This window comes from Cataglyphis hispanica, chromosome 3, assembly GCF_021464435.1.
Source record: "Cataglyphis hispanica isolate Lineage 1 chromosome 3, ULB_Chis1_1.0, whole genome shotgun sequence".
NCBI lineage: Eukaryota > Metazoa > Arthropoda > Insecta > Hymenoptera > Formicidae > Cataglyphis > Cataglyphis hispanica.
In genome coordinates this window covers 810,504-827,462 of record NC_065956.1, presented here as the reverse complement: position 1 = coordinate 827,462, position 16,959 = coordinate 810,504, and the positions used below count along the sequence as shown (strand labels likewise).

General features: G+C 31.7%; 1 protein-coding gene across 2 annotated transcripts; it reads right to left on the bottom strand.

Moving 5' to 3' along the window:
- Window positions 1-783: 783 nt before the first annotated feature.
- On the bottom strand, window positions 784-15,993 carry LOC126848506 (facilitated trehalose transporter Tret1-like). Of its 2 annotated transcripts, none has more exons than XM_050589499.1 (9): window positions 15,688-15,993; window positions 12,177-12,342; window positions 5,761-5,890; window positions 5,249-5,384; window positions 4,097-4,553; window positions 3,432-3,681; window positions 3,025-3,231; window positions 2,724-2,916; window positions 784-2,286 (listed from the first exon to the last, which is right to left on the bottom strand). In XM_050589499.1, exons 2-9 carry the CDS (start codon window positions 12,194-12,196, stop codon window positions 2,045-2,047), a joined length of 1,635 nt encoding a protein of 544 aa, XP_050445456.1. In that variant the 5' UTR covers window positions 12,197-12,342; window positions 15,688-15,993; the 3' UTR covers window positions 784-2,044. The 2 variants fall into 2 exon arrangements, with proteins under 2 accessions (XP_050445456.1, XP_050445458.1); XM_050589501.1 differs by lacking the exon at window positions 15,688-15,993 and adding an exon at window positions 12,918-12,980.
- Window positions 15,994-16,959: the final 966 nt, after the last annotated feature.

Sequence of the window (16,959 nt, the reverse complement as noted above, 5' to 3'; positions counted from 1 at the left end):
CGATCTTTCAGAAACTCGTGTAATTGATCCAAATTCTTGATAAGAATTTATTTGCCACCTGTAAAAAAAGTATCTTATTCAAAAATACGATATTCTTCAAGTCGTTTTCTTCACGTGCGAGCAATTACACGAAAAAAAATACTTTATTACAGTCTTACAATTAGTGTAAGATAAATTGAATATTTTAAAATTATCTACTTTTGTGAAAAACGAGAAAAAAACAATATCACTCGTGATAAAAGTATATTTGTTGATGACTGGTTGCATTAAGTTTATATTTAACTTAACTGATTCTTTTATTAGCTGTATGATAGATTGAATAATGATCGAACAATTTATCACAACTTCGAAGCCGATCATTAATCGGCATGTCTTGTGCAAAATCGCGATTAAGCTGCATCGAGTCAATTCGAGCCGAGAATCGGAACGTTTATTTATTATGATAATCTATCGATTATAAAATATATCCTATTTTGAGATATAAAAAATATAAAGCTCGCCCGATCTTCGTGCGAATTGATGAATACCATTTGTCGCAGATTTGCGTATCCGATGACGCCATTCCGAAATCTATTTAGGCGGAACAAGCAAGATTATGTAAGGCTGGTATACTGTAATAGGTTTTTAATTATTATCTGATTAATACACGTGATTTTTTAAAATTATTTACTGATTTATTATAATTTATTATAATTTATAATGGGGAAAATTATTAAATAATTCAATAATTTTTAGTTACAGATCTAATTATTTGTTAAATAAACCTAAATAAAAGACGCGTGATTATTATATTTCGCATTGTTGTTTTTTATTCAAATATTTCTGCATATTAGAAAATAAAATGTAAACATTTTTTTTCCGCAATATCTTTATGATGACTTTTGCTATTTCTCCTCAAACAATCCGTCTAAGTAAGTGTAATGTTTAATACGCTAAATTAAGTATCCCTCGAACATACTCAAATATTTGCTCTAATTGTAAGTAAACGACGCCACGTGTGGACAAACACGATCGAAGTCGAACGAATCAATTAGGTAATTAGTTAATTCATTATCGTCCGCGTAATTTTCCATTCGATTTTGCACATTACAGTAAGCTCGTCGAAACTCGATGCGAAGAAATTGTTCGACTCGGTCGAAAAAAATTATTGCAAATCCATCGCTGTATATTCTTGATCTTTTGCGAAGTGTTAAAGTTCAGCGGCACAATTGCAATTATTGCGAGTCTCCGACATTTGTATATGATTGTATACCATTACATGTTCGACACATATTATCTATATTATCTTTCATATATCATCTATTTTGTTTTTCCATCGCACAATTATGCTACTGTAGAAAAATGGTATGCGGCTGGAGTGATAATATTATTTAAAAGGAAATAGAGAATCTTCTTATCGCGCGGTCTATAATCATTCTATGACAATAATCTACCTAGCTATCTACCGCGACATCAGATCGGTATCATAATACTGTAACGATGATTCTCTCGCGCGAAATCTTTATAGGAAAAAAAGAAATGGAAGTACTATGCGTGGACACTCTTACCGTAGAACATATACGTATATTTTTCGCAAATTGCAAGATACTATTCTCTCTATCTTTCTCTTCCTCTCTTTCGTTATATAATAACATTGTATACATTCGCGATGTGTGTTATCAGCTTTAGTCCGGCGTGAAACAGTCATCGGAGAAATATCCTTCGTCTTTGTTTTTTCTTTTTTTTTTCTTTTTTTTTTCCATTCTTTACTTATTGTCCTTTCAGAAGAAACACTTCTCCGAATATTCTCACCGGATATTCTTCGCTAAATATGATTCACATCGAACATTGAATTCTATTATCATTAGTATTTAAACAGCATTTTAAGCGGATAACGAATATTTCGTGCGCAATTAAATACGCGGTAACGTGATTACAAAATTGGTCATGTAAGAATCGGCCAGTTGTGCGGTTTAAATATCTAATACTTTGGTCACTTTCTCTGAGAGACCACTCGAGCTCTTTCAAAATTCACAAATCGTGATAAAAGAAAGAAGAAATAATCCTAAACGTTTTGCACAGTTTTCGGGTTGAGCGGCTCGGTCGCCGGCGTTTTCTTTTGCTGAGTTCTTCTTTTAGCTCGCCGCTTTTTGTTCTTCGTCTCCGCACCCAAGGCCAAGAAATTGTTGTGAAAGTACTCCTCAATTTCTGACAGCTTCTTCCCGTGCGTCTCCGGCAACATTAGCCACACAAAGAGAGCCGCGCCCACGGAAATACCGGCGAAAAACCACTGTACCGCGTATGATCCTATAGATCAAGATGCAATTTCTTAATCGGAGCTCGCTTTATCACTTTGAGATATGGAAGAGAGTCTTTGGCTAATTTTTATTATTGATAATTAAAAGCGTTTAGATTGGATTAAAGGATGGAAATGTAAAGATATTGAATAATGATATTGAATAAATAAATATATATTAAATAATATATTAAATAAAGATATTGTAATGATATAATATATTAAATAAAATAGTAAAGATAATTAGATAATTAAAGATAATGAATAAAAAAAGATAATTAAAGATTAATGTAAAGATATAATATATTAAATAAAGATATTGAATAAAAAATCAAGACGATAGAAAGATATCTAATTGGGATTATGTAACCAGGATTCAGAGAATAGTGTCGGAAGTCACAGATAAGATTCAGTACATAATAATCATAAGATATAGAGTGTCGCGTACCTCCTAGGAAAGCTTGCAAGCTTCGATAGCTCTGCAGCGCGGCAAACATCAGCACGTTCGCCATGGAATAACTGATGGAGTGGGCGATCCCACGGATTTCGGTCGGGAACAATTCTGCCGTCATAGTCCATGGAATAGTTAGCATGCCAACCATCGATGTGCACACGTAAAGTAACAGACAGAGCACCGGCACCTATAAATATTGAAATTACCTTTTTGTAGGTGTTTGTAGGATTAAAAATAAAATTTAAAACGAAACCGCACGTATGAAGTGTGCGGCACTATCGGCCTGAAGCCTTACCCAGTAGCCGCTGCGATCGCCATTTTTGATGTTCAATGTAAAATAGCCGGAGACGGTCATGCATAGGGCCATCCCGAACGATGAAATTATGCACAACGCTCTTCTCTTGTATCGCCTAAGTAGCCAAGTGTTCACCATGGAACATAGAAAACGCGTCAGACCCACCAGAATCGAAGCCAAATATTCGTCCACACCTGAGCCCACTTCCTATAAATCACAGATTTAACAGCATTTCAACTGCGATACTACCATCAATCATTGATAATAATCGAATTATATTTTTGCGTATAAAAATCACTATGATTAAATTAAATGCACTATTAGAAAATATGAAAGAGAGAAAGAGAAATCAAATGTCTTTACATTTATTGAATATATACATAAAGAATGATTATATATGTGTTTACCTGGAACCAAGTCACTGCGTAAAACAATGTAATGTAAATTCCGGAGAACTGCTGAAACGAAAAGAAGAAGAAAAGTATCGCCATGGGTTTCCATCCGGTCGGTTTCAAGAACCCTCGCAATTTGTTGGATACATTGCCGTGTTTGCTCCGCCGTTGCTCATTCAATTTAATTTCGTTCTCTTTCATAATGGTAGTAAAATGCGCCTCGACCACTGACGTTTTGCCTTGTGATTTCTCGTTTTTGTAAAGCCTAGACCAACAGACTAGAGTTGCTAATCATTCATACGCACGCGCGCTTTAAAGGAAAATTACACGAATTTAGGGTATTGGAATATCTTGAAAGTTTATTACAAAGAATATTTTGCTACGAATATCAGCAGATTGTCTAGTTATCTAAAGTCTATCTATTACATTGAATTGCGATATTTAATTACAAAGTTAAAGTTTCATTGATACTCTCTTTTTTTATTAATTAATAATTAATTAATTATACATATACATATGTATATGTGCGTGTATGCGTGTGTGCAATATTATATACGGTAATTAATAATAATTATTAATTATTAATATTGTCAAGAAACTAAAATGTCTTATTATATAATTTATTGTTTAAAGTCTGCAAAGGAATTTTGTTAACTATTTTATTAACAAATTGGATTTACCATTCTAGGGACTTCTTGGCTTCATCGATGCGCCCTTTCGAGACGAGCCAGACAGGTGATTCTGGCACCCAAAACTGCACCATAATGACGGGCACAATCGAATAAATGATGCTGAGCCAGGCGACCAGTCGCCAATCCAAGTAAGCGCCTTTTAAGTAAGACAGTAACATTCCGAACGACGCCAACGTCGGCCCGAACGAGATCAATGAGCCACGCAGTTCCGGTCTGGCCACCTCGGTGATATAGACAATCGCCGGCGAGGTTGCCAGGGCGGTTGACATCCCGGATAGCAAACGACCGACCAGCAACATCGGTATATTGCTCGAACAGGCAATAAGTATCCAACCGATCACGCTGGGAATCGCGCCGATCTGCAGAGTTCTCAATCGACCTATCATCTCCATCAGGAATCCTCCCAATAGAGCGCCAAATGGCGCGCATATGACGACCAAGCTGGCTAAAAATCGAATCGAAGTTGCTTACTTTCCGCTTTCTCTAATCTTACGCCTTTTTCATGCGCGTTTATTTGTTATTTTATACCTTATTTTATATTAAGTTCTCTAAGATATATGCACATTTCTATTATATAAAAGTATTTTTCCGCGATTTAAAATTAAAAATTTAATTAGAATTGTCAACAATGACTGTTGGCATTCTAGATTAAAAGCACGCCCATAATACAAAGACAGTAAATGTCCATTGTTGTGCGAAGATTGCGATGCGGATGGACGCAAATTGAATTGCGTAACGCGAATTTAATCAGAGCACGAAATTTGATTGAGTATTGCTGTTGGAGCAGCAGACACGCACGTGATTCTCCTCTGATAATTGCAACAACTTTGACGTCTCGCGATCATACTTTATCAATGGAAAAGACAGCTATCTGTCAATGTTATCAATAATGACTACGCAAAATCTACTGTATATATATATACATTTTCCGATGAACGTTTTTGATTATGGTTATCGCCCTATCATATCATAAATAATCGTATCATAAAAGCTTTATGTGCGAAACAGGAAAATTAAATATTCATTGCAATTTATAATTAGTATTATAAATACGTAATCTCCCCTTAATGGAATAATGCATATCTCTATTGCTATTCGTTTATAGCAATAGTTATACGCTATATATTCCCGCAATCTCACCTATCCAGGAAGTCTCCTCTTTCGTGGCATGTAGCTCCGCATCTTTTTTCTCGAGATGAGGAATGAGAGTCGCTGAGTATGCCATAGTGAGGCCTACTGCTATGTGGAAAGATGCTGCGACGATGCACGCGACAATCTACAAAAAGTTCAAAGCCAACATGTATATAGCTTCCGCATAATAAAGATCTCATCTAGCGAGTCTTGCTATTTTTCTGTCTCGATCATTGCTTTTTTCATCTGCACATCTTTTCTCTCTTACACATGACTATTTCTTTTAAATATATCGATAAGTCGTTTGTATATTTTTTTAATTTATTAATTGAAATATAAGAAAATTTTATTTTCAAATTTAATTGATATTTATAGAGAGAAGAGAAGAAAAGAGAAAAAATGGAACTGAAATGTTATTCAATGGAAGGCTAAAGTCTCGGGAAGGTTTTACGTTTGCGTGGAAAACGAGTTTTCGTTGTAAAATAAAAACGAGCAGTTATCTCTTGTTGAATAATTGATACCTCTCGGATGGCATTTTTAAGCTTCGTCGGCTCGACGAAACCTTTGTTGAGGCTTCTACTCGAGACGATCGCGTCTTTGAAGCACTCTCGCTCGTTCTCCTCGATGTTTTTCGAAGCCTCTCGTTCCACACTGAAACAGAATCGTCGACGTCATCAATCGAGCGTCAAATAAGCCGAACGATAAATAATACCGTCGTTAATATCACTGTGCTGGCGTGAATTTTACCATTTTTTTACAATCTACGATTCTTTTTCGAACTTGTTGCAATTTATAGCGATCGTTTGTAGTGCGTGTTTACACATTTCTGCATATCATTAAAGTAACGGCCTGTCACTTTTGCCTTCCTCGCATTGTTTTTTAAATGATGGTTTATAAATATTTATCGTATCGATCGTAAACTTTAATTTCACGAGAGTCAAAACGCGATCCGGCATCGATAACGGTGCGTAAATTTCAAATTGAATTTCAATTTGAGAATATTATCATACGCAACCGTATCATTATAATCAAAATATTTGTAATAAATAATACTTGAACCTAATATAAGCAATTTTTAACACTATAGTATAATATACGATGACTTAATAATTTATTGCAAAATAATATTGTATATGTGTACAAGACGATTTTATTCTATATTTAAAATAAGATTTTAATTAATATAATCGTAAATAAAATATAATAAAGAGAAAGAAAAAAGAATAAATTTGTATCATAGAAGTTTTTATATATATAAAATCTTATCAATTTCGATTAATAATATATTTTCTTGGTCGATAAATTAAAAATGTTAGACTCGATATAAAATTGTAATATAAGCATTGTATTTTTATTCATGATTTTGTTCACAGCTTGATATAGAGAAGTCACGTAATTTTTAAAAGAAGCAAGATTATATATATATATATATATTAAATAAACAATTATATATATATATATATATATATATGTTTATTTAATCCAGATTTCGTTCGTGTAAATTCTCATAAATTCTTCAACTTGAATGTCATAAAATTATATGTATTACGAAAACTGATATGGATCAATAATCTCTAAAAATTTCTAGATACAATTTTTTTACGAATACAAATATTATTATTGTGCTTTTGTCTGCAAATTTTTTTTTTATTTATTATGACCATGGTCAAATATCTTATACTTTTTTATACAAATTGGTTTGAACAAAAAAATATTAGGAAAAGGATCATCATTATGTAAAATACACAAAAGCATATTTATGAACAAAATAAATAAAAAATGAGTCAATTAATAGTGAAATAATTCATTACTGATTATGTGATTTAGCTTTGTTTATAAAAGAATATGAATTTAGTTTTTAATTTACGACGTGATATTGTTTAAATTCGTATCAATTCAGAGAATATGATCAGTAATCGTAATCAACTAATTATCGTATAAAAACATAAGCTATTCGTTGTCTACTAAAACTGTCTGCTAAATGCGAGCAATGTCAAAATACGATAATGTCCAGACGATATTGGCTTACATAACAATGACATCACGCGGATCGTTTACAGAACAAGTTGCTCTGTGCTTCATTTATCGTGGAATCTGATTTATTGCAATAAATCAATATCGTTTATATTGACAACTTTAAGAGGACATGCGCGTAATAATTTTAAAAATATTATTTTTGGTTCCCAATATTTCACGACTGAACATTTTTTGTAACTTAATTGACAGTCTTTTGAAAATAATTCTGTTAATTATATTAAATATCTTGCATATGCACTTTACATAATTCATAAGATTTTGATGATAAATTTTATAATATATACAATTTCTTTAAAATAAATATCGGAAGATCTGAATTTCTCCGATACTGATAACTCTTTTCGCACTTGACTGATTAATTAATGTAATACATATAACAAAGCGTTTAAAATGTTCTCATTAAACAGATGATTGCGTTTATTCTCGGCTAAAAATAAACCTTTACGATCTTAGATGCGATTAAGCGCTTAGTGAATTAACACGCGTTAGCGTGTAATTACACGCGAACCAATTTCTTACAACAATTCTAATAAAACAAACAGATTACAGTTTAACGAATTTATGTACAATATGGTACTCCTAGATGGCTGCTATAAAATGTGTTTACTAATTAAAAGAAAGAATTAATAATCTCTCGGAATTTTTTCAATGTCTTCGTACTGCGTCTTCATGGTCATTTCTTTCACTTATCCGACGAGAATAAAATTATTAGATTCTTATGAAATCCGATGCGCGATTATATATTCTTGTGAAATTCGCAAACAGATTTAATGATGGCTCCGCAATCATTATTCGCAATCGCCATGCGATTACATCAGAAAATGCGGTGATTTTCGACATATAGTTACTTTTTAAACGTGTTTTCTCGAAACGATTACAAGATTGTTATTTTCTTCTTTGCCAAAAATCTATTTCTGCTAAGATGATTATAATTATTTTGAACATTAGAATACGTGCAAGATATTGAGTAAAAATATTCTAAAATTCAATATTATACATTTTCTCTCATTTATAATAACATATTTATATTAAATTATTTAACATATAATATCTAATATATTTGATTTAAAATTTAAATTAAACATTCAAAAATTTATGTTATTATATATTACTATTTGTCGAAATGAGAAAAGTAGTCGAATCTAATTCGAGAATAAAATAAAAATTTTTCACAAATTTATATTCTTTGAATTATGCGTTTTTCTTTTTACAAAGAATATTAGAGATTCAGATTCAGTCATTGTTATATCGGTCCTTTATCTTCTTGATTTTATTTATACACCTAGAATGGAGAAGAGGATGGGAAAAGATTTAACATTCACGGGTGATATATTTTTTTTTTATTATTCCATCTACATATCCCGATTTGTTATACTAAGTTAAGACGAACAATACGAGGTTCTTTGCGAAATATTCAAGGCACAGACATAAGTAAATTATTTAAATTACCGAGTCTTGGAATAAGATTTATATATAATCGATTCTATATAATCCGACATAATAGTTTGCTCACGGACATAAGGGATGTACTCTTTGTTTCTTTTTGTCCAGTCTTTACTCGTCCGGCATACGCACTTAAATTTTTTATCCCGCTTTTTTAATAGCTACATTTGTACGATCGCGCTCGCGCACTTACGGTATTTGGCATCTCGCATAAATGATAAGCGGAAAGTAGTTATTTCGCTTCGCTACACGTCGACGGGGAGTTAATTACTGTAGTGGACTTGCGCGCTGTTGAGAATATATCTACTCGCGAGACTAATTTCAATGTTCCGTACTCTTGCCGATTCAACTCTTCAACGATAGACGGCATATTGACTTTGTTCTTTCTTATTATTATTATTACTATTATTATTATTAACGGGTACAATAAGACGCGCTTATTATTCCGTGCGGGTTTCGAATCGCAAATCACGGCTACTGTCGGTCGAGGGATTCTTCGTGAGATTATCCTAAGGCTACGTTGCTAAAAGTAGACGCGTCGAACTGGCCTAACCGACTTTAACCTTGGCCCTGATTCAACAAAGCACAATACTAGCGTGACATAATAGTGGGCGGGCAAATCTTCGATATAATCGCCAAACCATTTTTGCACTAATGTTTTATTCGTCATTAGTATTGCAAAAATGAAGATAGAAAATATGTATAGGCATAGAATAAATATGCCTACAAATAAAAGATTCTATGAATATCGTAATGATAATTTTAGATATAATGATAAATATAATGATAAATTTAAGCGTCATCGATAAATATCTTAAAATCGTTTAGAATGAATAAGATTCGATAAAAGTACTATGAAAAAATTTGTAATACGCATTAGTGAATCGAATTCTATCAATCATCTTCTTGATAAAACTCGAGACATTTTTTTTTATCTTTTCTTTATTATATTTACTATATTACCTGTTCTATCTGTAGCCTGTCGATAAATTAAATAATAATAACTCGATGCATGTAAAATTTAAGGAAAGAATAGATTGTCAAAACTGTTGCGATGAAACGCTCGCATAAAAAAGACTTCGCAATGCAACTTCCTTTCATTTCTATTGAGAATAATCATTTTCCGTGAGATGACGATCACGTGCGACTTACATCATCGTAAGCGATTTTGTTTTGTATACATATTCCTTATCCTTATGCCAAGCGCGATGATCTTAAAATTACTCGAATAATCTTTTATTTTTTTTTTCGTGGCAAATATATAAATAAATATTACGAATCGATCTGAAAGTGATTACTTCTCTTTGTTGATCGCATTTCTTTACTGACGAGATGCCAGCAAAGTTCGCGTGAGTGCTACAGCACGTGGGTGACTTCTGATATGAAAGAAATATCTGCAAATTGTTGCGCCTGTCGAGTTCCACAAACATCTTTACGACATTCGAAAGACAATTTGTCACGAGCTTGACTAACGTCACATGCATAACTTGGGGTCAAAGGTTAATTGGAGAGCGATCAAGTGTTCGTTCGCGAGCCCTCCTTTCGAATGCGACCTCAAAAACCTGTTGCCGATATAATTGAAAATATTATCTGTCAAGTGTATATCAATACTGATATACATATATACGCGAGATTTCTGCCAAATTTCTATTTATATCAATTACGGCCGAATTATACAGAGTTACGTCGATATTTGTGCATAAGTTGGGAATTATCCCTAATTTTAAAATATAAGGTAAAATAACGATAATCCAAATTGTCAAGTTATCAATGATAATTTATTATTAACAATTGATTTTGAATGTGGTCTTATCGATACTTTTAAATATTTATATTAGTACAAACAAATTAGCAAAATTTTATTAGGAAACTATTTACATAAAAAGTTTTTTTATATAAAAAAACTTTATATCATACGATGTTATCACGGAGAGACTTTAATAATTTATAATTTTAAAATAACAATATATTAAATAATAAAATCTAAATCAATAAATCAAATAATAAAATATATCGAATAATCTCTGTACACAGATTTACAAAAAACATATCGGAATCGCGAAATATGATTTGAGACTTTTTATCTCTGCCAGATCAAAGGTAGTTCAACTTTTTACGTTTGCGAAACTGGTTCCTCGAGTCTTCCTGTTAAGATAGCCGCGGGCGTAAAGTCGCTTGTCTGTATTTTTAAAACGTCTATCGTATTTTATTTTGACTCAGAATCATACTCTGATAGTTACATAATTTTCAGAACTATACCGAAGTTCTCATACACATATATTTGAAATATATATTTAAAATATATTTAAAATAAAAATTTTCCATTGTCGACAAAAAAAATTTTTAGTGAAATTTTAGGAAACTCTTTTTAAAAAAAATGTATTTTGTGCATTGATTTAAAACAGAATAAAACTTCTTGTCGCCTAATTGAGATGGAAAACGTCGAAGTAAAAAAATAAGAATCAGTAGACGCAGGTTAGGCTTTAGATATATCTTTGTCATGCGTTCCATATCATTCGCGAGTAGAAAAGAGTCGCCTTGACAAAGAGCAAAAGGAAAAAGTTCTCTGTATGAAACTTGTTCGAAGATTTGATGGGTCGTCTTTTGTAGAGACAGATCATGTGCTTATTTATTGAATAAACATCTGCGTATCTTAGGCATTTTGAAAAAAAAAAAAAAAAAAACTTTTGCATTCCTCCAGCTATACACTGTGTCGAGATCTGAAGAATTATTTCTCGCGTATAATTGAAATTAAATAAATTTATTTCATCATTGAAATAAAAAATTTATTTCATTGATAAAATATAGATTGTAAAATTAGGCAAGTAAGAGCCTGCGCGGTAGATTGAGCGCATATTTTATTTTAACTACATATCAATAATTTACATTATGAGCAAACGTTTTGATCCATTTTTCAAACCATCCTCAGCACAAATTTAATCGAACAAATAAATAAATAAGTAAATAGAGTCAAAAAAGGGCAATAATAACATAGTGAGATATTTATTAAATATGTAGAGTCAGTAAATGGTAAACACAACATGAATTTGTCAACATCATCTAAAATTACATCAAAAACGTTGCCTAATTTCGAAAAGAATAATTTTATATTTTGGTATCCGTGAGATGTGCTGTTCTCTCTAGTTGGTAAACCGGAAGGTTAGAAGTTATCTTTAACTTTTGATACAGATAAAATAATCATTGTTTTCATTATTTCGATTTTATTTTGCTTGAATCTTTTTTCCAATCGAGGAAGATGACTTGAAATATTTAAAAAAATTTTTTTTTATACGCACAGTCTTTCTACACCTATTAACCATCTTTTAATTTTATCAAACACGAAGAGCAACATCATATTGTCGCTCGTTATATAATCGCAAATTTTTGTAGTAAAGCATAGTTTGCAATTTCTTTGATGTAATTGATAAGGTTATATTTATTTATCAGCTATGTTTACCTTAATGAGTAAGGATCCATTGTGTTTCTCGCCTCACTCTCGAATCACTATTAGTTAACGAGCAATATGTTTCCTCTCCTTTCTCTTGTTCAATTAGGCGTCTCTTCACGAATAGGCCTTCATCAACTCTGCTCGATATTGTCTTGATTAGCCAACATTTTATTGCCTGAAATTAATCACCATTCATTATAACATTTATAATATTTATAAAATTCTCTAAAATTCTCTGGCATAATATCATCGTATAAAATTTATTTTTCTCTGGTTTAACATCTCCCTTTCTGTCGAATTTTAATTAGTTATAAATGGAGATTCCTATAAGTAAGACTGCGGATTAACTACGCGAATGCCTTATATCTATTCTTTATACATGACATTTTCAATGAAACAATCTAATATCTCGGTCAGAGCGATGCAGAGCAATTTTGTGATTAGTGTGTACATAACTTTCTCTGTCGGACGCATAACCGATTTTTCTCCTTGCACTTCATATCGAAATAGCACGATATGTATTTTCACCAATTTTTTTGACAGAACTTTCCTTCTCTATATATCAAACACACGCACACATATGAACACACTTCTCCTCTTCAATTATTTTTAAGTTTAAATAGAGAATAAAATAATAAAGAAAATTTATATAGAATTTCTTATGATTAACATTAGCCTTCTAGTTTCTCCGTTATATGGACTTTTATATATACTTATTCGCGAGAAAACTTGTATCGATGCAACACGTACTGAGTAAACCGCGTGATTGCGTGAGCCGTGGATTGCTTATCAAATGTTTCTCCGGCTCCGATGATGGCTAACTGATCACGAGAGGAGAAGAATCCTCGTCGCAGCCGGCGATTTCATCTAAATTACTCGCATGCGCTCACGCTTTACTCGACTTTCATCCCGCATGACTTCCCCCAATGACCCGTGAGCACTAAGGGACCGAGAAGTCATTGAATCAACGAAGCTTATGCCAGAATCTGATAGCGTAAAGAATAAAGTTGCCCACGAATATAAAACAAAGAAAAAGGCAAAATGGTTTCGTAACTTTTCGATCAATAAAGTTTATTAAGTGCTCGCTAAAATTAATGATGGTTTTTTAATCAAATTAGTATCTAGGTATTTAGGCATTTTGAATCGCATATTAAATTGAACGTTGATGTAGGCTTTGCGTATTGATAAACAAAAATCAATTTTATTCGTGATAAGATATGGCATGAAAGATTCCAAAATCGTCGATAATCTTCGACATGTGTTACGTAAAGTAAAAAAAAAAAAAAAATTAGTCGGCGTTTATAGGTAAATTTTATGTATATCACGGTGCAAGGAAGACTGCTTGCAATAACACAATTATCGCGGAAAACGATCTTCTTTTTTGTTGTAGTTTACTGATGTTAAAAACATGAGAAAAGTATGCAAATACTTGGGACAAATATCGGTGCATGTTAATGTACAATCTCCCTCCGCGATTTAAGAAGCCTTCTAAGACGTAGACATTTAGTTTGTGAAAGCGATACTTTTAAAGTGTCTTTCACCGGAAACGAGATGCATGGACAACTCAAGAATTTTTTAGAGACGTGGACAATAATATTATTATTAAAAATTCAAATTAATTTTATTTAACCGACAATCTCCTTTTTGTATATATATTTATTCTATATATATTTCAATTATTTTTTATTGCAATTTTATTTTTATTTCAAATTATTAAGTTTATTTTGTCATATATTTTATATTTATGTTCCGATCGTGTCTTATATAATCTCTTTGTATAAATGCAAAGCATATATTATTTAAATTTTTTTATTATAGATTCAAATGTTATTAATGTTAGCCGACAATTGCATAATTTAATAATAAATTAAACGATTTTAGCTATAATATAAGGATGTGACTCGCAGATATAGATTAATTATAAAAATTACTCTGTTATTATAAATTAAAAATCTGCGATGTAAATGAACAAAGAAAGTTTAATCAGTTAGTGCTAATTCTGGTTTTACACAAAATTAGAGTAAGAAAACAAGAGTGCAGCAATGTGAATAATACCTTTGCTACAGTCAATGTAATAGAGAAAATAAATCTAGTAATAGCCAGTGTTTGCCTTTCCAACGACTTCGTATAAATAGTAAGCATTGTTGTTGCAATCGATCCTGAAGTCATTTTATGAGGTTCTCATGACATTGTGAAAAAACATGTTGCTTTGTAAGATAAAGTTGTAAAAATTGCCTACTGCAATGCAAAAGCAATTGCATAACGTCAAATAATGCATAAAGTTTGTGATGTGTAATTTGTTTTAAATGTTAGTTTATAGCTTATTTAGTTTATAAGGATTGAAATCAATATATTTAGGATGAAGTTTAAATTATTGACGTCTTATTTTTAGATATAGATGAAGGGCAAATAGAGAAATGCTTATGATGATAATTTTTATTGTCGTGAAAAAACTTTTTCTTGTCATTGAAACGTAAAATCATTATTTATTTTAAAAATATAATACTGTAAACCTTAGAGAACTATTGATATGTCTCGATGAAAGAGTATTGCAACGAACGCAGCTAAACTTCCTTCCGATAAGTCACACTGGCCTGCGATAACATTCCATCCTCGTTCTCTACTTCCGCCGATTTACAAAACATCGATCTCGTTGCATTTCTACGTTATCAATGACAGGATCTTTTTACGTTTTCACTCTTCATTATTAAATCAGAACTCTGACTTATAAGAAATTTTCATGTTATGATGACAGTATTTGCTCCGCCAGCTTTTATCCTAACAACTTCACGAAAGTTTTTTTTTCCAAATCCGATGTTATAAAGCACAACAAAGAATTGTACTAATAATAAACAAATTTTCAGGTACAGAACTGGGAAATTCAGAAGATCTCAAAGAACAATCGATCTAATATCGGACATTTTGATGGCTTGGCCTGTTCCCTGTACTCTACCAGTGTTTACAAAACCTCGGAAGGATCGATCGATCCGAAACGGATCAACGCCCTGACACACAGCGTCGCGAACACTTGACAATAAATAAACCAACAGGTATGCGCGCTGTCAGTAGGTTTTCTCTTTGAATGCATTTGTTATTATTTAATAAAATAAGAATAAAAAAAAATTATAATATAAATACTAAAAATAAACAAAAAATAAAATCAACTTAAAATATAATACTATAGATAAATCTAAAATTATTTAAATTAGAAATAAAATTATAAAATATTTATATATATATATATATATATATATATATATATAATAATAAATAATAAAAATAATAAAATAATAATAAAAAAATTATAATATAAATACTAAAAATAAACAAAAAATAAAATCAACTTAAAATATAATATTATAGATAAATCTAAAATTATTTAAATTAGAAATAAAATTATAAAATATTTATATATATATATGATCTAAAAATTCATAAAACTCGCGAGATCCTGAAATTCTATACTTTGTCGAATTACACGGTAAATCTACATGGCTCCTGTCTAGCGAAGCACACTCACCTCTCCAAGCAGCCTCCTACTCTGAGAATCGATCTCTCGCCGGGCGTCGTGAACAAAGGGCAAAGAACGAGAGTAAGAATAATTTGATCAGAACAATCGAAAGGGCTCTTTTCTCTTACTCCTGCGGCTGTTCTCGTAGGAAGAAGAGTTGATGTGACGCGTCGCGACTCAACGACGCGATTCGAGGATCGATCAGCAAATAAACCCACCTCTCTGTTCGACGCCGCGGTCGGTAGGCGACTGAGCCAGCTGAGCCTCTGGAAACCTCGCTTCGTTCCCCTACATACGAGGCCTTCTGTCAGCTTGCGTTCACGCACCGTCACCGCACATTCCCAACAGGATCGTTCTAAGGGTTGCTAAGACCCTGCTGTCACGCTGCGGAATGATTTCGATCTTGCCCTGTTTCCTGGTTCGTTCTATGCGTTGATCTTTGTGTGATATTTGTTTGGGAAGATACACAAAGAACTTTAGCAACCAGATAACATCAAGATGTTATCCGGTTATCGAAATACGCATAGCATTTTAATTATTAATAAGCTCATGATTCTATTATGCAGTTATGTGGTGGAAAATTTTGAGATTCTTAAAAAAAGATTGTATATATTTTATATCACAAAGACTATATAGGAAACTAGACAGTTTTGTGACTTTGATATTTTTTTATTAATTTAAAATTGTAGAATTTGGAAGGTTGACTATTTGGTTTATATTTTCACTTTCATGCTTTTGTTTTTTTTCTAATATTTGCATAACAAGCATATTTATTCCCGTTTTTTGTTGGTGCAGAAAAAAATTGAGAAAGAAACGTAAGGATGACTCGTAATCTATACGACTCACTCGCCTAGAACCGACTCGGTCGGTGAAAGATTGTTTTGTAAGAAATTTTGCGGTATTTTAATTACATTTATTAGTATAATTTTGTAAAAAAGATAGTTTTAAGATTAACAAGCAAAAAGAGAAATTAGAATTAGAGAAGTTAAAAAATTTCTTTTAAAAATTTGTTAGATTAATAATAAATCAATTAAATTAAATCAATAAAAGTTAATCAATTTATCATAATTATCAGTTTTTAAGTTCAGTTTTAAAATTTAATGAGTATAAACAAATAAAAATATATTTATATCTGAAAAAAAAAAAAAATCTACAATGGTAATATATCCACCAAGGTCTTACACAAAGTTACGCATTTCACCGTTTTGTCATACCTATCGTATCGATCTGCATAAAATTAATGACTCATACTCAATAGCACAACCCTGCTATCCTTCTATA